General features: G+C 35.9%; 1 protein-coding gene across 1 annotated transcript; it reads left to right on the top strand.

The window, feature by feature from the left end:
* The first annotated feature begins 360 nt into the window (after nucleotides 1-360).
* On the top strand, nucleotides 361-22,061 carry LOC110791144 (hydroxyacylglutathione hydrolase cytoplasmic). The gene is made up of 7 exons (XM_021995898.2): nucleotides 361-518; nucleotides 644-766; nucleotides 8,493-8,654; nucleotides 9,650-9,728; nucleotides 10,494-10,607; nucleotides 18,108-18,284; nucleotides 21,737-22,061. Exons 1-7 carry the CDS (start codon nucleotides 472-474, stop codon nucleotides 21,809-21,811), a joined length of 777 nt encoding a protein of 258 aa, XP_021851590.1. The 5' UTR covers nucleotides 361-471; the 3' UTR covers nucleotides 21,812-22,061.
* The last annotated feature ends 271 nt before the right edge of the window (nucleotides 22,062-22,332 follow it).

Below are 22,332 nucleotides of genomic sequence, written 5' to 3'. Positions count from 1 at the left end.
TCTTTCAAGTTCCACCGATTATGGGTTCTTATTGCTTATCGCTTAAGCTTCATCCCGAGGAGAAAGGAGAATGTGGGCGCGCAAGGCGAAGGCAACAGTCAAGGGCCATCGACCAATGCACTGGCTATGGTTGTAGTTCGTAATGTTATAGTTCCAATGCTTGTAAGAGCATGTATTGCTCAAGTTAGTAACGGTTTGTTATTTATTTTTCAATGTTGTATGATTGTTGCTATAGCCCATAATCTAACCAAAAAGTTAGAAAAAGGGAATAGCTTTGTTTAATTGAATATTTTATTGTGCTGTAAAAAAAAAAAAAAGAAGAAGTAAAAATTTAGTTGGATTTATCACCTCCCGTCCCTGCCACTTGGCGTCGATATACCACCCCGTTACCAACCGTGATGAGTCTGATAATGCTTCTCTGCTTCCGCTTACAACACCCATTTTCTCTCTCCTCCGATCACAAAATCAACAATGAAAATCGTCCACATTCCCTGCTTGGACGACAACTATTCTTACCTGTAAATTCTTCTTCTTTCCTCAATTTCACTCAAATTAGGGTGTCGTAGATTATCAACTTCAGTAGAATTTTGTTCGTCGTCAAATATTATTACATTAATGTTAATATCGGTTTTTTGTTCAACAGGATAATCGATGAGCAGACGAAGGAAGCAGCTGTTGTTGATCCAGTTGAGCCGGAGAAGGTTCTAGAAGTTGCTAAGCAAAATGACGCCGATGTCAAGTTTGTTCTCACTACTCACCATCACTGGTATAAACTTTTTAAATTTATTAAATGATAATTTATCAATTAGGTTTGCTTGTATAGTCTGCTATTTTTTAAAGTTTTTGTTTCAGTTAGGTTTACTTATTTGATTTTCATCACAACGTAATTTCTGCAATTATTGGTTTCCTTGATGCTTTGAAAAATGGTTCGGATGAGGTTTACTTGTTAATTTAGTCTGCTACTCCCTCCGTCCCTTAATACTCGCACCGCTTTCCTTTTCGGGCCGTCCCTTGATATACCAATATTATACTCCCTCCGTTCCTAAATACGTGTCCACTTTGGACATGTACACGGTAATTAATAAAATTGAATGGTGGGTAAGAGGTAATGATTGAGAATGTTTTTTTTTGGGAAAGGAAAAAATAGATGATTGTTTATTGATAAAGTATAAATAAAAGTGGAGGTGGTGATTAAAAAGTGGGAAAAGTGTAGAATGTGTAAGAAAAGGTAATAATGATTTATAGAAAAGTGGGAAAAGTATATGGGAAAAGTGGGAAAAGTGTATAGAAAAGTGGGAAAAGTGTATGTCCAAAAACGGAAAGTGGACACATAAAAGGGAACGCCATAAATGGGAACTGGACACGTATTTAGGAACGGAGGGAGTATTATTTCTCACACTCACTTACTAACCCCACTACACCCCTATTCCCTAAAAAAATCATTTAAAAATTCACACCCACACTCACCCCTCCCCACCTCTTACACATTTCCTACTAATTATATTAAAAAATACCCCATTATCAACTAACCCCCATTAAATTAATAAGTCAATTCAAATGTCTTAAACTCCGCACCGGTCAAACCGGTGCGAGTATTAAGGGACGGAGGGAGTAGTTTTTAAAAGCTTTTTTCAATTAGGTTTACTTGTTTGATTTTCATAACAGCGTAATTTCTGCAATTATGGGTTTCCTTGATGCTTTGAAAAATGATTGAGATGATCGCTTGTGAATTTGAATAGTTAAAAGAAAATGAGTTGTTTTATTTGGAATGGAAAACTAGAGATACTTATGTTCTTGAAATGTGGAGATATAGAAGTATAATCGTGAAAGAAGCATGTACTGAAGTCGTTTGGAACTTAATTGATTTTTTTAATTAAATTTTACATGAGGAATATGAAAATTTTACTTGCATTTCACTCTGCGATTCCTGAATATGGTATGAGTATGACTACTCGGGTTGTTCAATTGGATGAATTCGAAGCGAAGTACAAACACAATTTCGAATTGTATTTGCAACAATGGTTTCGTGTTACTGATTATATATGGGCGGCGATTGAAGTTTTTGACATAAGTTCACCTAGTGGGTGCAGTTTGTAATCAGGCTGTTGGGTTTTGGGATTACACTACTCCGTTGCCATTTTTTTTATGGAAACCGATTAGTTATACCAGGGTTATGAGAGCCAATTGCAGATGCTTCAATTTTGCTAGGAATAAATATATACTTTCTTGCATGATTCGTATTCTATGTTTTTAGGTGCTGTTGATGGCATTGGGGACTACTGGAGGACAATATTTGATATTAAGAATTTATATTCTATTTTTTTCCTGCCCTTTCTTTTGGGCAAATGTTTGATGATTTCGCCTATAACTTTAGCAGGAAACTAGATCTCTCATTTTATCTCAAAAGGCATGTGCCACATGGATAGTAAAGTCGGGAAGTTTTTGGAGGCCTTTTTCTCTCTTTTGGGTTGTGGCCATCTTTTCTTTAAATTCCTTCATATGTGGACAAAGGGAGTATTATAAAAGAGGGCAATTTAATCCTTTCATTAGCCTATCGTTCTATTTCATACATATATGTGGATGGAGCTTACCGTAATGGGTTTTTGTTGGCTAAAGGTGAATAAAAAAAGAGAAGTTATACTTCATCCGTTTCAATTTGAGTGCAACTCATAGAAAAACATGTAGCTTTAGGCAAGGTATTGGTGTGCTTGTTTTATATGCAAGTGGGTACTTTGTGGAATAAGCAAAGGGTATAAAAGGTGAGTAGGTTAAGTGGGAGGAGAGAGAAAGAGAGTAGAAAATTAAATTAATGGCTAAGTGGGTTAAGTGCAATGAGAAAAAGAATAAAATATTAGAGAAATTGCCAAAATTAGAAGTGTTACACTTATTTAGATACAACCACCGAAGGCAGGTGATGAGTGGAGGGAGTATACTTTAGTACTTTCTTTTGTTGACACACTTTCCTTTTTGAGAAAGTTCTTTTTCTTATTTTGGTAAGTTTTGTAATGTAAAGTTTCTTAACCCTTATATGGGTATGTGGGTACATGGTTAGAGTGTTAGTGAGTAGGGGTATTATTGTCCACTACCTTCCTTTGTCACCTTTTCTTAATTTATGTGCCAAAATAAAGTGTATCAACTAAACATAGAGCACCTTCAAAAAAAAAAAAACTAAACATAGAGCAGAGGAATTATTTTATAGTACAGAGTATATGGTGAAAGAAAGTGAGGTTTTGTTGATTAAAAGTGAATAAAAGAGAAGTTAGTAGGTATTTTTACTTTTATTTTTCTATTTTGTGGATCCAACTCAATTAACACTTTATTTGGGACAACCATTTTGTGAGAAATAGGGACTTCTTGGAGTCTGGAGAATGGTAATGGCATTTCTGTTGTTACATCGTGTGTGACACAACAAGATATACATACTTGGTACTTTTGTCGCAATTTCTCAAGAAGAAGGGGTGATAGGGACAAGAAGATAGGTCTAGATGAGTGTTATCTACCTATGGAACTAATATGCTAATCAAACAACAATGCAGAGGCAATCTCCCCCCCCCTCCCCCCCCCCCCCCCCCCCCCCCCCCCCCCTACAACCTTGTGGATTAGAGTAGTATTATTAGGTTTTGGGATAAAATTGAATCTAATTGTCTAGAATGCCACCCAACCCCTATCCAAATAACTGTGTTTATGTGTCTTAAAATTTGAGTCGTGGCGAGTCGAACAATGGGAATTATACCAGCACCCATACGTAGAGTCCAAGTATCATAGCTCTCCTTTTTTTAATGGTTGAAATGTGTGGAGCACTCTTGTTTTATCATGCTGAGACTTAGTAAAACAATGGTCTTTTCTTTTGTGCGTATACTCCCTTCGTTGTTGACATAGGGCTTCATTAAGGGTGTACTTGAGGTTCTCTCCTTTTTAGTTTTCACCATAATTATGAATGAGTTTACTAAGCAATCTAAGGGGCACACATTGTGGTGTATCTTCTTCTAGTTGAAGACATGGTTTTGAAGGATGTGATTAGAGGAAGCATCAATGAGAAGGTAGAACCTTCTAGATACTCATTTAGGTTAAAAAAAATCCGTTACGTGTTATCTAAAGCAAAGTATTTGAAATGTTAGTCCAGGAATGAGTGGATACCTTGGATTTTGAGATTAAAGTTAGAGCATATGCTATACCATTTTTATTTGTTCTTATTTTATAAGAGTAACATACATCATTCTCAAGTGAAAAGGTTTTTTTAAGGATTTTTTTTTTTGTCTGAAATGACCTTTTAAACCTAAAATTTTGTGAGAAAGGACCTTATACAAAAAGGTTGTGAGAAAGGACCTAAATTTTTGTTTTATACTTTTATGTTAGTGAGATGGGACGCTGACCCATTTTTCGGCCTTTGAATCAATAATCTGGCTTTGACCACGCACGTGTCGAGCACGTGCACATTAAAAATATTTTTTTATTTATGTTTCTTATTTTTCCCCCTTTTCCCTCTTTTGACTTACTGATAAAATCATTTCCCCCATAACAATTTCTCCCCTCTTCGACATTGCCCCCGTGTTCATACAAGGGCTTCTCCTACAATCAATTCACAATCAATTCACAGCTCTAGCAATTAGCTATTAAAAGGAAAACCAAGCATGCCTTATGCAAATTACCCGTAACGACAATATCAAAATGCAATCGCAAAAGCAATATCAAGGAAGTGATTGATAAATTTTCAGTGTACATCGTTCTCTTTGTCTGAATCGATCATCAACGCAGGAACTATTGTTGGAACAAGACTCACCGAACCTCACAATTATACATTCACGTTAAATTCGTAGCCATGATTCAGGAACACGCATCGAACAAAAGTGGACCTGGTTTTAGCTGTTTCATACTCGTAAAAAGGTTGACAATGCAATATCATTCTACAATTTGACAATTTAGTTCACCATTACTGAAGTCCTTACTTAAAGCGGTAATCATATTACCAGAAAACTCGATCTGGCAACCCAACGAACTCCTTGACAGCATGAAAAGCTCTTTCCAGAACTTGTATTCATTCCACAACGGATATTGCTTACGTCCATCACAAAAAAAAAGGTTAAATAATTGGAAAGCTTGTGAACCTAAAAACCATGACCTTCAAATTTGACGATTTGTGGGAAAGAAATTGAGGCTTTTCATTTTACCTTGTTCGATTGTGCTTGTATTTCAATGGGAAAAAGCAAAGTATTTGAGCTTTGATAACATAACCGGTCGAAGGAAAATCACTTGTATGAACACAGGGGAAATGTCGAAGAGAAGTGAGAAAATTTTGGGGGGAATTATTTTATTCGTAAGGAAAAGGAGGGGGAAATAAGAGGGGGGGGGGGGATAATGTGCACGTGATCTGCACTTGCGTGGTCAACGCTGGATTATTGAGTCCAAGGCCGGAAAATGGGTTCAGGTCCAATCTCACAAAATTTAGATCCTTTCTTGAAAAATGTTAGTTTTAAAAGGTCATTTCTGACAAAAAAAATTCTTTTTTTTTTAAGTTCAATAATTCAATGTACTTACAAGAATGACGAAGATATTGTCCATTGCACCAATGTTAGATGGCTCAAATGGTGAGTGTCTTAGGTATTACTTGTGCTAACTGATGATAAGAAAATACAGTCTAACTTAAAGGGAAACCAATTAGGTAGCAATTGGGCCAGCTGTCCTTGATGGAGTATAGTGCTGACAAATGAAACGAGATCAACTCATAAGATTAGGTGGTTGGGATGAGGATGCTTTGTCGGATCATGGATGTGTAACCATACAAGACGAGATAAACAAGAATGATAAGGTGAATGTAATGTGTAGTGTTGAATGATGCAATAAAGAGATCAAAATGGTTTGAACATGCTTGGTTATTTGAAGTACTTAGGATATCTTGGTTTGAAATTTTTCTAAGATTCTCTTAGGGAACAGGAAAAGAAGAAGGATTGTCTAAAGAAAAATTAGTGTGACACTATAAGGGAAGTTCCATAACACATTTCCCTTCCCCCTTACGAGAAATGACTTGGTTCAAAATTCAAGTAGTTGACATAAAATGGTTTCTCTTTTAATGAATTTTTTGGTTTAGGATTCAAGCAATTGAATAAAATAGGAGATTCCCCTTTCATATGTCCCATCTTTTCTTGTTTCTCACGAGTGTATTGTGAACTTACATTATTGCTCTTCTAATGAATTCCCGTTCTGTTGTTGTGGTGATGGTTGTTATTCTGGTTTCCCTTTGTTATTTTTATTGCTATCTTGTGGTTGACAAAATTTTAGCATTTATTTTATGCAAGTAACAAGTGTTTTTTTGCCTCTAAAGTAGTTTTCATTTCATGGCAAAAATACCGTTTTTTCTTTTCATAATATCCGTTCCAAAGTTAATGCTGAGTATTTAGGGGTTAGGCTGCATAGTTCTTGACCTTCTCGCATCCCGACCTAATGCGATCGGTGTTGATGGGAGTCATCGTTCTTATGTTGTTGGTAGATATTGCCATTTTCTGATATTTAGTAGCCAAGGATATGACCGCCTTTTCGTTTTTTCCTCTCCTTTCCCTCCTTCTATCTCCCTCTTTCCCTATTCCTCCCCTTATTCATGAAATCTACTCCTTATCTAATATGGTTTTGTTATTAACTATTGCTTCCCTAGGAAAAAAGGCATGGTTGTGGTAGTGGCTTCTCATTGGTTTTAATGTGCTTCATGGCCACTGTGGCATTTATTGACAAATCTAAAAAGATCTATTGTATCATTCTTACTCGAGAATTTTTGAAAATATTGTTTTGATTATAGCTTAAACGTACTTTTGAAACCTTATCATGTTCAGAGTATTTTGTATTTCCTCCTTTCTTTTTTATTTGACACAATTTGACTTTTTACACTATTCATATAATTTATTTTGACTATAATTGTGATTTATACTTGAGAAAAAATAGTCATGTGGGGTCTTGTTATAATCATTTCGTTGTATAGATTTATAATATCAAATTTTTTAAAATTTTACCCATTGCTAACTAAATATATTAATGAGTGAAATATTGCATTGACAAACGTAAGAAAATAAATGTTTCAACTAAAAAAGAACAAAGGAAGTATAATCATTAAATTTCTATTTTTTTTTCAAATGACTAAAATGACTATAATCTTGGCCTACCGAGGTACAACCCTCCTGGTCCATTTGTAGTTTTTTTTCTATGTCTTTCTTTGCCACTGAGGTACCCCCTTCCTGGTTCATAGATTGCTAATGTTATGACTAAGTTCCTGTTAAGGTGAGAGCATTTGCGTGAAACTTGGCGTTGGGGAGAATCAACGCTATTGATATGCTCAAAAGAAGTAGAACATGGATGGCGAATGCCAATAGTGAGTCGTGTTCTCACATCTTCCTTCATTGTGAGATGGCAAGTAATATTTAGAGGAGGCTTTTTTCAGTGCATGGGGAATGCTGGGTTATCCCACATTCCCACATACTGTTTTGGACATGCTACAAGTCCGATTTGTGGGCTCTGATAGGGCAAAGGAGAAGAAAATTTTGTGGCGAAAATGCGAAATGCTTTTATGAAGATTGTATGGTGTCTGTGTTAGAATTTCTTTGTGGGATAAGGCGGTGGGTGAATTTAGAAGTTACTTAGTTTTGGAAATTCTACGAACTTGGCTAATATTCTCTGTTCTTGTACTTTATGATTTATAAAATAAAAATTATTTATAGAAAAAGTATGAGTATGATGTTAATTTATGGAGTGTAATGCTTTAAATAATGAATTGTAATGGCTAATATGCGTGTATGGTCAAATAACAGTCTATAACGGTTGTATCCACTTGTCCATATGTTTTTTCAGAGCGACCTTACATGGAACAGCAATGATCTGTATTAAAACAGCTAAAGGAATGACCATATCATGAGTACTACACATTGTGATTTTTGTGGTGGTTGGTGGATATGAGAATCAGAAGAGTTAAAACTTATTGCCTTGAAAAACTATTTAAGAGTACATTTCTTAGTTTACATTTCTGCCCTTTCAACATGTCATTTTCCATGAAGAGAAAACGGGTACTGCCTAAACAATAAAGTATGTTATATGCTTGTACTTTCCAATAATTTCTTTCCAGTGGAAAAGGTCCCCCACTAATGTCTTTAATTGGAAATTGCTTTTCTGACCTTGGTTTGATGATAGTTCTCCATCTTGTAAAAATTGGTGTCTATCTTCAGCTGTTTGCTCTTATGGGATTAAGGATGTACTGTCAAATACTAAGCAACTTCTATGTGCTATAAGTGATAGAACTAACTAGAGATCCAAATGGTTTTGGTGTGGACTACCAGTCTACGACTACCGATAGTGTTGCATTCAAGTATTCAACTGTTCATTGATATTGTTTGGAAACACACTTATAGTCTTATACACTTTGTTGTTTTACTTTTGGGACATAATTATAAAATTTTAACGGCTTGATTTAGTACTATCCAACTTTCCTGCTTGAGTGTAAAATTCTTGATTTTCAGGGATCATGCTGGTGGAAATGATAAGATAAGAGAGCTGGTTCCTGGAATTAAGGTTTTTGGTGGTTCCATTGATAATGTGAAAGGATGCACTGATAAAATGGACAATGGTGATAAGGTCTCATTGGGAGCTGAAATCAACATACTGTCTCTTCATACGCCTTGGTAAGTGAGTATGCTCATAAACTTGATAGCCATTTGTGCCTTAAGTGGAACTTCTTGTATGTTGCCCATGAGTGTCCTGTAGGACGGCAATGTATCTATCATGACCTGATTTAAAGGCTCATCTTTAAGTGAGCGACCAACAAATTTGGCTTATAGTGGAGGAAATGGACTTTGGAAGATATCGGAAGTAGGTCACTGGTTTTACTATCTATTAAAACGAAAATTGTTCGATACTGTTTTTTTTCTTCTTCCCTTGACATTTTATTTAATAGTTGTACTCTTTCTATTTGCATCCTATTAGTTTTGATTTTGGGAAATCCATTCCTTTCTAGTCTCCCTAAGAAGGATGATGCGTCATCAGTTATCACCAGCCTCTTTGCTCGCATGAGATTATAAGTATAAAAGACTTTTAGTTGGCATGTTTTGAAGAGTGAAATTTTATGTGTCACTTATGGTTTCTATGTTGTTTTAATGGAGTATGTGTTCAGAAGGGTTCCAGTAAATTGAGTTCTGAGAACTAGTCTGTTCACCTTCAAAATCTAACACCCCACTAACACCCCCACTACTCCAAGGCCTGCCGTGGCAGTGCGGGGTTGTGGGGGGTGGGGGGGTTTATACTTGGACATGGAATAAGATGCTTTTATAAAGCACATATATAAACCAGGCAATCTTCCTTGCTGTTCTTGATGTGCCCTGCTTTAAACTATTTTGGCGACGTTTTAACTGTAGTTACCTGTCCACTCTACTTAAACAAGTCATTATTGGGTTCATCTTTTGTTTTGATTTTCTTGAGCATCTGCCTCTGGAGTTTTACACAGAAACAACATCCAGTTTTCATGTTTTGAGTTCTATAAGGTTCATTTATCATAAGTATCAAAATGTACATTTATCACTTAATGGTTATTGTCATATTAGTTTGTCTGCAAGAGACTTTACTGGAATATATATTCCTTTACAACTGTGTATCAGTTTTGCTTATCTTTGGTTTTGCTCAGCCACACCAAAGGTCATATAAGCTACTATGTGACTGGAAAAGAAGATGAGAGCCCTGCTGTTTTCACTGGCGATACTATGGTAAGGCTATGGGTAGTATGATACAAGGCTTCACTCTTGCTTGTTTAAAGTTTTTTGCTTTAATGTACTTTTTAAACAAAAATATATACTTGTAAAATATATAAAATTTCTTTTCAGCAACAGTAAATACTTCATCCGTCCCAATTTATACTTTGTTATAGGCTTATCTAATACTTCTTCCGTTCTTATTTAGTTAACATATTTCTTTAGTCACGTTTGCCAATGCACATTTTTTTATCATTAATATCTTTAATTATATAAAAGAAAAAAATATAAAAAGTTCTTGAAAATATTTATCAAGATGACTTTAACAAGTTCACATATGACTATATTTTCCCTTACGAATAAATAAAAAAATCCGGTCAAAGGAAGGTGTATGAATAGTGCTAAAGTCAAACTGTGTGAACTTAATAAGAACGGGGGAAGTATATTTTAATAGAAAAAGTAGATGTGATGGGAGATAGTGGATGAGTTTTTTAAGTGAATGGGAGGAAATGCGGGGTCATAACTTTTAATAATGGGAAGAGATGGTAATAAAATATTAGTGGGTCCATGCTATAAAAGGAAACGTGACAATTAAATAGGGACGGACGTAAATGGAAAGTGTGACAATTAAATTGCGACGGAGGGAGTACAATAATCATTATTTTCTGTTTTTATTGATTTCAGGATTTATTAGAGCCACCTAGCCCAAGCTTATTTATATTTATGTTTAAATTCATTAATAAAAGTTGATATTCTTATAAATTCAATTTTTATCCACAGTTCGTTGCTGGTTGTGGCAAATTTTTCGAGGGTACATCAGAGCAGATGTATCAGTCACTCTGTGTGACATTGGGTTCTTTGCCAAAGCCGACTAGAGTTTATTGCGGTCATGAGGTGAATGATTTTCTAAGATTCTCTATAGTTGTTTGAATTCATTTGACTGAATTATGGCTTATATTTTCGGAACAAGTCTCATGGATTTGATGTCACAGTTTTTGTTTACTCTGACGGGCCTATTATTAAAGCAGATTACAGGAACTCATAATGTAGAATTAAGAGGATAAGATTTTAAACAAAAAAAATCATTAGACACGGGCCCACGTCCCAATCGGTCCTTGTTTTGCATGTTGTCGACAGGCATGTCTACTTGAGGGCTCGAGTCAATTAGTACATATGGCATTTTTTTTCATTTGTAGCTGTTCTTGCAGAATCCTTTCCAAAAACCTTACAGAAATCCAGAATTTCCTACCCCTAAGTACTCAAGTGGCTATACAATGGTTTTTATGGTTGCCTTGGCCCTGGGTTGTGTTTTAGGTCCATGAAGGATGACAAAGAGAGCCCTAATCTGTTCCTTCCTTTGTCATGCCAAATTCCTGTGGTTTTGATATTTCTGGAGGATTACTGCTAGGAATCAGATTATTAATTCCAGTCTAGTAAAACTGAAATAAAGAGAAGAGATAAGGAAAGAAAATAGAATTTGTATTGCTTAATCAAAGTACTTAAACAATTACAAACACCCACAGTTCGAGCAGTGGATGACCTCCCAAAGTACTTCTACCAACAAAAAATGCTAAAGGTGCCTTTAGCTTAACAAAACTTTCCCTATTTATTTTATTCTTCCACTAACTTCTTGCTCACACAATGAGACAACTTCTGACAGCATTCTTTCATTCAAGTGGCTACCCTTGTAACGGCTTCTGCACCTTGTTATGGAATTACTTCCTTGCCCTTATGCTTCCTCCTTGAGTATGTGAAGAGTACAAGTGGCCTGTGCTACCCTGGGCCCAAACAACTACCTTGTCCTCAAAGTAAAACTGAGGAAAAAGTTGGTATGCGTCCCACTCTGGCAATCCCTTCCATTTCAACAACACTTGCACACGGTTCTGGTCAGTAGCATGAGCTTGCCTAACCTCCAATAGCTCCGCTGGTTCAACTTACACAACTAAATCCGCAGATAGATGGGGAGGAATAGAAGGAGAAACAACTTCCACAACTAAATCCGCAGATAGATGGGGAGGAATAGAAGGACAAACAGGTGCAGACCCTATAATCTTCTTCAGTTGAGTAATGTGTGATATACTTAATGTACCCCTTGCGGAGTCTGACAATTCAAGTTTGTATGCCACCATTCCCACGCTCTGAATTATGGAAAAAGGTCCACAAGATCTTGGAGAAAGCTTCACTTTGTCTTCTAACCTATGAGTGTTGTTGGTAAGGTTGTAATAACAGGTAAACACTATCACCTACCTGAAATTCCAAGTTCCTTCTCTTGGAGTCTTCTTGTTTGTTCATCTTTTGCTGAGCTCTAATCAAATGAGCTTTAACATCATGAAGAATTGCATCCCTCTTGAGGAGTTGATCTTCCAGCGTAGCAATTGTTGTATTTCCACGTTTAAACCACAACAAGGGGGTTGGCTCTCCGCCATATGCTGCTTTGAAAGGGGAGCAATTGGTGGAAACATGGGCCCAGGTGTTGTGCCAGTATTTCAGTATTCCAGCGACGGTAACCATTTAGCTCACTGGCTAGGCTGCCCCGTTTCTGAAGCATTTGAGGTAGCTTTCCACAGTCTTATTGACCACCTCAGAGGGTGGTAGGTTGTGCTTGATGTAGTAGCATCCCGTGCTGAGAAAGTTTTTGTCTCTATCAGAAATTATCGTAGATGGAAATCCATGGAAGGGGTTCTTTTAACAACCTCTTGTATGAACATTTGACCCACCGAATGAGATGTGAAGGGGTTCTTTAAACCAAAGAAATGCCCATATTTTGTCGGCTTATCAACCACCACAAGCACACTGTCAAACCCCTTTGATTTAGGCAAACCTTCCACGAAGTCCATTGATATGTCTTCACATATTCGAGATGGAATGGAAAATGGTTGTAAGAGACTAGACTAAGTGACGAGACCTTTTGTTGACATGTTAAACAAACTTGCACATATTTTTGTATCTCTTTCGTCATGCTGGGCAAAACTACTCCCTGCAATTCATAGATGGTTTGGAATCACTTGTGTCCACCCAAAGGAGAATCATGATATTCATGCAATAATTTTGCTACTAAGCGTGACTTACTAGGGATAACCAACCTTCCCTTGTACCTCAAAATCACCTTAATCATTGTATAACCCTTAGGATGTGGCTTCCTCGCAAGTAAGTCCTTGCTTCATGAGCGGATCTTGCTTAATGTGTGACAGCAATTCGGCCCATTGAACCCCACAAGAGCTTGTTGTTTGATGTTCCTGGCTTATAGAAATAGTGTATCTCGAAATCAAACCCCATGAGTTTGCTCACCCAACGTTGATATTTTGCCCCAATTTCCAAAAGAAAATGCTGCCACTTTTGCCATTGACTACCCAAAGAAAATGTTGCGCCTTTTGCACTTCAAAAACAATTGCCATCAATTTCGTAAATTTATTTAAGCCTAGCCCTTGGTCCTAGGACTTTATTGAAGTATGCGATGGGATGGTTAACTTGCATAAGTACCGCTCCCAAGCCGAGGCGTTAGTTTCAAGAATAAAGGATTGAGAAAACTCATGCATAACAATTGTTGGAGAATTGATCATTGCTTGTTTCAAAGCTTGAAAGGCCTGAGTTGTTGCGTCGATCCAACAATAACTATCCTTCAATTGTTCAATCACGGAAAAGGCTATTTTCCCATAATTCGAGGCCAATCTATCATAGATTGCACCTTAGATAGATAGTTTTAGAAATGACATGCCCCGAATATGCTGTGCTTTCTTTGCCAACTCACACTTCTTATTTACACACTGCTTCTGCTTATCCAAGACTTCCATCACCACCTTCACGTGGTTAACATGTTCCTCCTCAACTCGCCTGTACTACATATCAATATGTCATCGAAGAACATAATTTCCACAAGTAAGGCCTGGAATCTCATTCATAATGGCTTGAAAGGTTGTCGGTGCGTCGGTGTGGCCAAAAGGCATCACCAAAAATTCGTAACGGCCTTCGTGAGTTCTAAAGGATGTTTTGGCCACATCTTCCTCCTTCATTCGTACTTGATGATACACTGACTTCAAAATCAAGTTTGGTAAAAAGAGGTCGAGCCATGTAAGTCGTCTGTGATATGAATGGGGTATTTATCACCCTTACCTTGTTAAGGGCCAGATAGTCCACACAAAACCGCGAGGAGTAGGGGTTGACACAACAACAAGGGTTTTATCAACTTCAACTTCCTCATGGACTTGCTCTATAACTATGGCTTTAGCTTCAACAAATCCTTCATCCATTGATCCAACAGTCTAGGTTGCACGGAAACGGGTACGGGAACGGGTACCGGGACGGGTACGGGGACGGAAAACGGAAGAATCAAAATTGTAAAAAACGGGTACGACATGGATTCGGCAAAAGAAAAAAAATTAAAAAAATTAAAAATACTAGAAATAAATTAACTAGATAGAATATAGAAGAAAAAAAAAATAGTAAAGATTCCTTCCAAAAAATAAAAGAATTTTAAAAAGATAAAAGGGTAAAATAATAATTACAAATCAATTATAAAGAAAAGTAAAATAAAAAATCAGCCTTTAAGAAGTAGAAAACAACTGTTAAAAAAAATAGATATTTGTAATTTCCCACAAAGCTATTCATCTTCCTCCTTTTTTCACGCACAGTAACTCAGTAAGTATAACTCACCTTTTCTTTCTCTCTCCTCCTATTTCATTCCTCTTTCTTTCTCTCTCCTCCGATTTCACGCACAGATACCAACCTTCAACTGCAAAAACTTAGAGATCTGAATCAGCAATGGCAATTCCGGCGAAGAAGACAAGAATTCGATCAACATATACCCTGTTCGCAACTCCATCGCAGTGCTTCAATGGTAGATCTAGGGTTTCAATTCGGGTTAACACGAACCGGGTAAGTGGGTAACACTGGGGTACGTGTATTCCTCCTAAAAAACGTACCCATCCCCGTTCCCGACTTAACTTTAGCCGTACCCAAAATCAACCCGCGTACCCACCTTTTGGATTCGGCCCGGGGACGTATCCTGGGCATACCCGTACCGTACCCGTACCCGGTACGGGAAACGGCACCTCCCAGGCGTACCCAGGCTTCATAGCCAACAGTCACATCATCATCCTCCAACTCATCCTCAACCTCAATTATAAGTTCCTCACACTCTTGGTTACCTATGGGTTCACCAGTTGACCCTCATCCCCAACACAACTCGAATCATTATTTTCAATAATTTCTTGAATTTTTCTAAATCTCTCAAGAGTAGCCTTACTAGCTTTAATAATCTCATTAGTAGCCTCTTGAGATCTAGTACATTGAATCTCAATCTTAGAGGTTAATCTTCTTAATTCCTCTAAGAAGCTATCTTTGCTTTCTGATTCGGGTTGAACAAGATTGGGCAAGGGTTCACAATAATACACGGGAGAAGCAACAGTGGAATCATGAGGCAAAACATTGATATCCATGTAAGGGTTAGATAAGTCATTAGAATAGGCATGATTATCATAAACATTAGAACGCACCTCATTATAACAAGCATTCAAGGGAGAGGGGGTAGAAACGTGTAGATTATGCTCATAATTTGGATTACCACATGGAACATGAATGGCCATTTCACGCTCATACGAATCCCTTGCAAACCAAGTATAGTAATCCCACATATCATCCAAAGACAAGGCTCGAAAATCACCATTAAATCTACTTTCTATCACATTCCTTGTATACTCATTTAAATCACCATAAGCAAAACCACAAGAATCCCAAGGATTAAAATTGTAGTAACCAATAAAATCATTTAGTATATCGATATACACCCAAAAAGGCTCATTTACGAATTGAGGGAAAAAAATAATAATCCATTTATTTTCAAAAAAAAAAAAAAAACTAAAGAAAATAAAATGTATACATGGTCTCAAAGAACTGGAAGTTCTCCGAGACTCAAGAAAATAATCTAGACCATAAAATTAATAGCAGAAAATAAAACCGTTTCCTCGGCAACGACGCCAAATTTGACAGACTAAAGTCGTATAGCCTAATAAAAAATAAACCTAAGTCCACTAACAAGATAGTAAGGGAAGTAGGGATCGAATCCACAGGGAAATTGGCGTTCTTTCTATTACTAAATCTAAGGTTTGGACTACTGGGAAACAAGATTATAGTTGGTTTGGATATTAAACTACGACGATAATAAAAGCGGAAGAATTCAGATATTAAAAGGTCTAGGGCATATGTTCACCAATGAACAACAATCCAGGATGATAGATGATCAACAATAATCAATAAAGCAGTTAATTAGACTAGCATGCTCTCTCGAATCGATACTAATCATAGACTTAGAATTAACGGGCTCTCGCTACGTATTAATCCCAATTCTACCTATTGAAACAAGCCTAAACATCAAATCGCATCTCTCGAATCTTAATTTGATATTGCTAGACTAATACAATCAGACCTGCGCAAACCTAATCGCAAAGTAAATAGAAGCAATCAATAGGAATTAACAGCTAATACCAACAATCAACAATAATTAATCATCCCTTCATATTCGTTCATGGATTCCCAAAACCCTAGAATGAAACTACTCACACATATTTGAAATAACTAATACAATATTCACCAATGGAAACATAATTAGAATGAAACAATAACGCAACATAAGAAATAATACCTAAGGAATTGAACAATGAATAATGAAAGCTTGAATTTTTGATTGAAAATAAAAACTAAGTGTTTGGATAATTGAGAAAATAAAACAAGTGCTAAAATAAACTAAGTGTTTAGAACTAAGAAATAAGATGCTACAATAAGCCAAGGGCTTAGTATTTATAGCTTTTCCCAAAAAAAAATAAAAATCGGATCATTAAAGCTAAAACGTGTCCAGGTTGTCGTTGCCCGATCGGGCAGACGCTCGCCCGATCGGGCTTTTGGCTCGTAAACAAGTCGATCGGGCAGAAATCCGCCCGATCCAGCCATTCGCCCGATCGGGCGCTCGTACAAACTGCACGATCCTCTATCTTCAAAACGCCTTATCTCCTTCGTTATTCGTCAGAATTAGGCGAGTGACCACTCGTTGGAAAGCTCTTGAAGTCTAGAATCCAACCCAATTAGAATCACTTCATTTGGAGTTGTAGAACTTGAGTTATGATTAAAATAGTGGACTACAGTCATTTTTCTACTTCTTTCGTTATTCGCTTTGCTTCACTTCAAAACTCTTTCAACTCAATGTTTGTGCTCTCGAAAGTACATAATCTCTCGTATTGATTCAAATGAGTAGGAAATGCACACAAATATGCTAATTCCTACAATGATGAAACTGAAACGACAAACACACTACAAGGAGCACATTAGTACTAAAAATCGTTCCGAAGAGCTCATTTGAGATCAAAAAGTATTATGGGATGGGGGTAAAAACACTATAAAATATGAACATATCAAACCATCAATTCCATCAAAACTTTAATGTGCATAAGAACAGAAAGTATGAATTAACATCTTATATGTGGAGATACCATGAATTTTGTTATCTTACTATTGTGGAAAAATTAATGGTATGGTTTCCAGCGTTTATTATCAACCCGAAGAATTAGCTAAAGATTAAAAGTAACAGAAAATAAAACCAAGCTGAAACTCAAATAATCATACTCACCATGGATTTACCAAATTTAATAGCTAGAGTTGACTGAATTCTTTGCCAGATGTTCGAAAATCTATATTGGTCAACCAAGTTATGGGATTGGGATTGGGATTGGGATTGGGATTGGGAATGGGATTGGCAGAGGGAGATCATATGGGTTAGTTATTGCATTCTGTCCAAATTCTTTCAACTTGGTTTGTTAAAGAATATAGGTCTATGACTCTCTATCTAATCAAGAGAAAACGGATAACTCACTCTGCCTCCCCTAATTTTTTCAACTTGGTTTGTTAAAGAATATAGGTCTCTGTCTCTCTATCTAAATAACAGAAAACGGATAGCTCACTCTGCATCCCCGTCCATTTATTATTGTAGATCCGCTCACCCATATGATGTAAGAGAGCAATTATCAAAATCCTAAATGAAACAAGAGGCAGGAATAATAGCTAATAAAATTGTGGTGATTTCTAGCTTCCTAAGCTTGCAGGAGACCAAAAAAATCATAATTTCAACTTTCAAGTTGGCAGTGAGTTCCTTGGACTTCAAATCTCAAAGTTGATTACTTCCTTCCCTTTTTAGAGAGGTCATGTCTGTAAATTTTAGCTGTTTAAAAATGAAAGATACTTCTACTGTTAATTTGTTCTGTTTTTATCGTCAAAGGGAAGGCTGTTACTCCCTATTTTCTGCCAATGCCATCAGTCTAATGCAGGTCATGAAAGTATATTAAATTTCCGATGATCTTCTCTGTGACAAAAGCTTGGTGTGACAGTTCACTTTTTCTCTTCTAATTGCAGTACACGGTGAAGAACCTTCAATTTGCTTTGACTGTTGAACCCGAGAATGCAAAGATAGTGGAGAAATTGGCATGGGCCAAGAACCAGCGGAATGCTGGCTTGCCTACTATTCCATCGACCATTGCAGAAGAACTAGAAACTAACCCGTTTGTGCGTGTTGACATGCCCGAGATTCAGGTATTTGTGTAACATGTTACTTCTATACAGTAGTGATCTGTGTCACCTGGACTGAGTTGGGGGAATTATGTGTATTCTAAAAAGTACCAAAATCATCCAATTTCTGCTGTTCCTAGAAAATTTAATAGTTAGTCATGTGTTCAAAACAGTGTTGTGGGTGTTTAAGGGTCTGGCACAGGCAATATAAGTCTTGTTCTTTTTCTCTGATAACCCCTTATCTGAACTTATTGTTTTTACTTTGTAGGAAAATAAACCTGGTTGCCCATATCTAACTTACCTTCACAAATTTCCTTGAACTTATTTTTTGAAATAAAAGAATCAGGTCAGAAGTGTAACAAGATGAATCACATTTCACATTGGCATGCACCTTGATATCTTCTCATTGTTTAATGTAGAGTTCAGTTCCTTCAATACTTGGGTATAAATTTTGATAAGAGGCCCTGACGCCCCTGAGGGTTGTGGAACGTTGGTATAAAACATCTGTGTCGGAGGATTTATAATGTTTACCACGCTGAATTTGAATGTGATAAAAAGATTGATGAAATACCAAATTCACAACTCCCTTCATTACTGAAGTGGTTACTCTGCAGTGTTGTTTTGCACATTTGATAACTTTCGAGGTCACCTGATTGTCATATAGACTCGATTAAGAACGTCCTCATCCAATTAAGATAATTATGATTGTTAAGTTTCCCCTTTAGTTTTATGTGCTTGTCGTTTTTGCTTTTCATAGTGGACTTTTCTTCTCTCAGAAGTCAGAAGTACTCCTTCAATCCACAAAGAACTACTCACTTACGGTTGACACGCAGTTTTATGCGCAAGGCCAAGTATATAAGTACACTCGGTTTTTTTTTTTGTTTTATCCACTTTCCTAAAAGGGCTGTCTTTTTATTTGTTACGAAAGGTCTTGCAACGCATAAGGTTTTGTACACCATGATAACTTTTATCCAGTTTTTTGTAAACTTTTCCTAGTTTTTTGTAACTTTTAATATTTTTTGATTAACTTTTATGTTAAAAAAAAAAATCGATAGACATTTTGGGGTTAAATGAATAATTTTAGTGATTTTGGAAAAATAAGTTTTATTCAAATGAAATAATTTATCACTAAAAAATACTTCATCCGTATTTAAATAGGAGATACACTTACCATTTCCGGCCCTATTTAAATAGGAGATACACTTGCCATTTTTAGTAACTTTTCAATCCCTATTTAAATAGGAGATACACTTGCCATAATATTTCAATCCCTATTTAAATAGGAGATACACTTGCCATAATATTTCAACTCGCTACCACATTAAACAATTAATTTCATAAACCCTCCACCCCAAATCTCTCCAAAATTTAATGGTCCCCACTTATTTTACTTGATTAAAATATTTATCACAACCCCACTTACTTTATTATTTTATTTCATTCAACTATTTTTCCTTAATACCCGTGTCCGACCAAGTGTATCTCCTATAAATACGGAGGGAGTAGATAACTTTTAATTTATAAGGGTAACTTTTAAGCATTTTAAGTTAACTTTTATTCTAAAGAATTTGTGTTTTTGTTATACTTACTTTTATTCTATTTTTGGCAAATATATTTTACCATCTAATCCTTTTTTCAACAATAATTACACATTTTCCTTTTTTCTCCCACTACGCACCTTTTTCTTACACCAACCCATTTCACCCATTATTTTACATCTTTCTTGCATCCACTCAACTCTCTTCGAAACAAGAGTTTATAGTAATTGGGTATAAAATTAAAAAAGGAAGGAGTGTATTATAATGTACCCTTTGCAAAAATTGTGTAGTGAATACTCCCTTCGTCCCTTAATACTCGCCTCGCTTTTCTTATAAAATTGTCCCTTAATGCTCGCCCCGTTTTTATAAATGTCATACTTTTACTAATATTATATTATTTCTCTCACTTAACCATGGACCCACATATATTTTTACTTCCTAAAAAAACATTTAAAAATTCAACCTTCATCCCTCCCTTACCCCTGTATTTGACACATTTTCCACTAACTATATTAAAAAAATACCTCACTATCAACTACCACCTAATAAATTAATAAGTCAATTAAATTACTTAAAACTCCTAAAACTTTGTGCCGGTCAAACCGGGGCGAGTATTAAGGGATGGAGAGAGTAGCTATTTTTGTAACGAATGAAAATAGGAAGTAGTTCTTTGTGAAACAGAGGGAGTAGAGATTGGGGGAAAAGTGTAGTTATTAATAGCTCAATCGTCCTTTTTTTTTGTTGGGCTATACTTTCCCACTTTTCTTTATTCGTTATTTGATATAAAAAAATCCCCTTTCTGCCCTTTCTTGCCCTACTTGTTTGACGGACTTGTTTAGTTAACCTTATTTTTTCTTGTTTTAGGTAATAAGTTTAGATAAGTTCAGAACAACGGTTACCTAATTACAATCTATAATCTAAATAGTTTAGTAAGTTCATGTAAGTGAAATTAGGTGAATAAAATGCACCTTTGTGGAAACCTTGTACGTTGAAATACCAAGAAATTGAAGTTGCTTGTTTTCTACCTACCAAAAAAAAATCCCCCTTCTTAATTGTAACTCCAACTTGTCAATTTTAACAAATTAAAAAAACACCCTACTATAATTTTAATTTTTCTAGGTCATGTTGAAAGAATCTTATTTTTAATAATTATCCTGACTATTTAAAAAGGTGTCATCCAACTTTATTTTAATTTGTTCACTGCGGAAAGCCGGAAATGCATGAAAAACTATGAAAAGCAACATCAATTATCAGGTTGAAGGTTCAAAGAATCCTAGATTAAGCAACGGAGTACCTTATGTTCAATATTGACATTACAAAATTCTTGGTGTGTCATAAGTTCGCAGTGGATGAGTGGACCTTTAAGTTTTAGTGGTCTGGTGTTAAGTTATTTTGTTGCACTGTCAAATGTATAGTACTCAAGTTGCTGTCATATTATTTACTACGAAGTATTTAGCAACCAAGAAACTTCATCTCAATTGTTCAACATGCCCAATGTTTTTGTGTTTTGAGAAAAAAATCTAATTAAGTTAAAAAGTACTCTTGTAATACTCTGCTATATACTTGTACGGAGTAACGATTTTATCTTGTAGTTTAAGAGAACATGACCATCATAGATTGGCATCAATGAGTGAACACATGGTTTTAGAAACAGTTGGAATATCATACAATGGGAATATCATTTTGAGTTTTGAACTTGTGGGTGCTATATTTTATACTAGTAGAAGTTTTGGCATAATTATCAATTTATCACATTTACTTAATTTCTCACAATAATACTCCGCTTTAGTACGGAGTACGTAATACACTCCAATGATTAGGGTGAGCTGATTTGTTTTTTCTCAAACAACACTAATACACTCTATTTATGGATTCATGTGTATTCTTGTTTCCCTTTTATTTCCTTGTTTCTGATGCAAATTTTCGTGTATTTTGCAGAAAAAGGTCGGGTTCAACACCCCTGTAGAAGCCCTTCAGGAAATAAGGAAACTTAAAGATAACTGGAGAGGCTGACGGAGAACTCCGACTTATGTTTGTAAATTTAAGGATGTCGTTTAGTCAGATTCCGCATTTTAATATCCATGACATCCAACTTTGCACAAATTTCTGGAAATTTTAACATCCTTACAAACAGCTTAAGAAACTCAGACAGCAATTACTTTTGTCAAGTGACGCAAGTATTTGCGTGTCCTAAATCTTTTCCCCCAATTTTCAGACACTTTATTAAACATATGCAATTAATTTTAGGCAATTATAAAGTTAACCCCATGTGAGTTTCATTTCATCATGCATTACCCTTTTTCTTCAATGGAACATATATTGCCTTTAATCCCTAGATAATGCTCTTTTTTTTTTGCTTTCTTTTCCTTTTTCTCGAGCCGTTATCGTGTAGTTGTAGTTGCTCATTTCATGTTAGTATTAGATAATAAAATGTTATATTATCATCAATTATTAGGGGTGGTTCAATTTTTAATTATTCCCGCTGTAAAAGGTGTGACTACTATTATCTAGGACAAGGTATGTAGCTATGTTCC

This window comes from Spinacia oleracea, chromosome 1 (assembly GCF_020520425.1).
Source record: "Spinacia oleracea cultivar Varoflay chromosome 1, BTI_SOV_V1, whole genome shotgun sequence".
Lineage (NCBI taxonomy): Eukaryota > Viridiplantae > Streptophyta > Magnoliopsida > Caryophyllales > Amaranthaceae > Spinacia > Spinacia oleracea.
This window is presented reverse-complemented; position numbering and strand designations above follow the sequence as displayed.

What these genes read in the sequence shown, in the direction of transcription:
- LOC110791144 (XM_021995898.2), top strand. Translation starts at nt 472, where the DNA reads ATGAAAATCGTCCACATTCCCTGCTTGGACGACAACTATTCTTACCT. An exon ending in CTCACTACTCACCATCACTG is followed by an intron (nt 767 to 8,492) that starts GTATAAACTTTT and finishes CTTGATTTTCAG; the next exon opens with GGATCATGCTGGTGGAAATG. An exon ending in TTGACATGCCCGAGATTCAG is followed by an intron (nt 18,285 to 21,736) that starts GTATTTGTGTAA and finishes TGTATTTTGCAG; the next exon opens with AAAAAGGTCGGGTTCAACAC.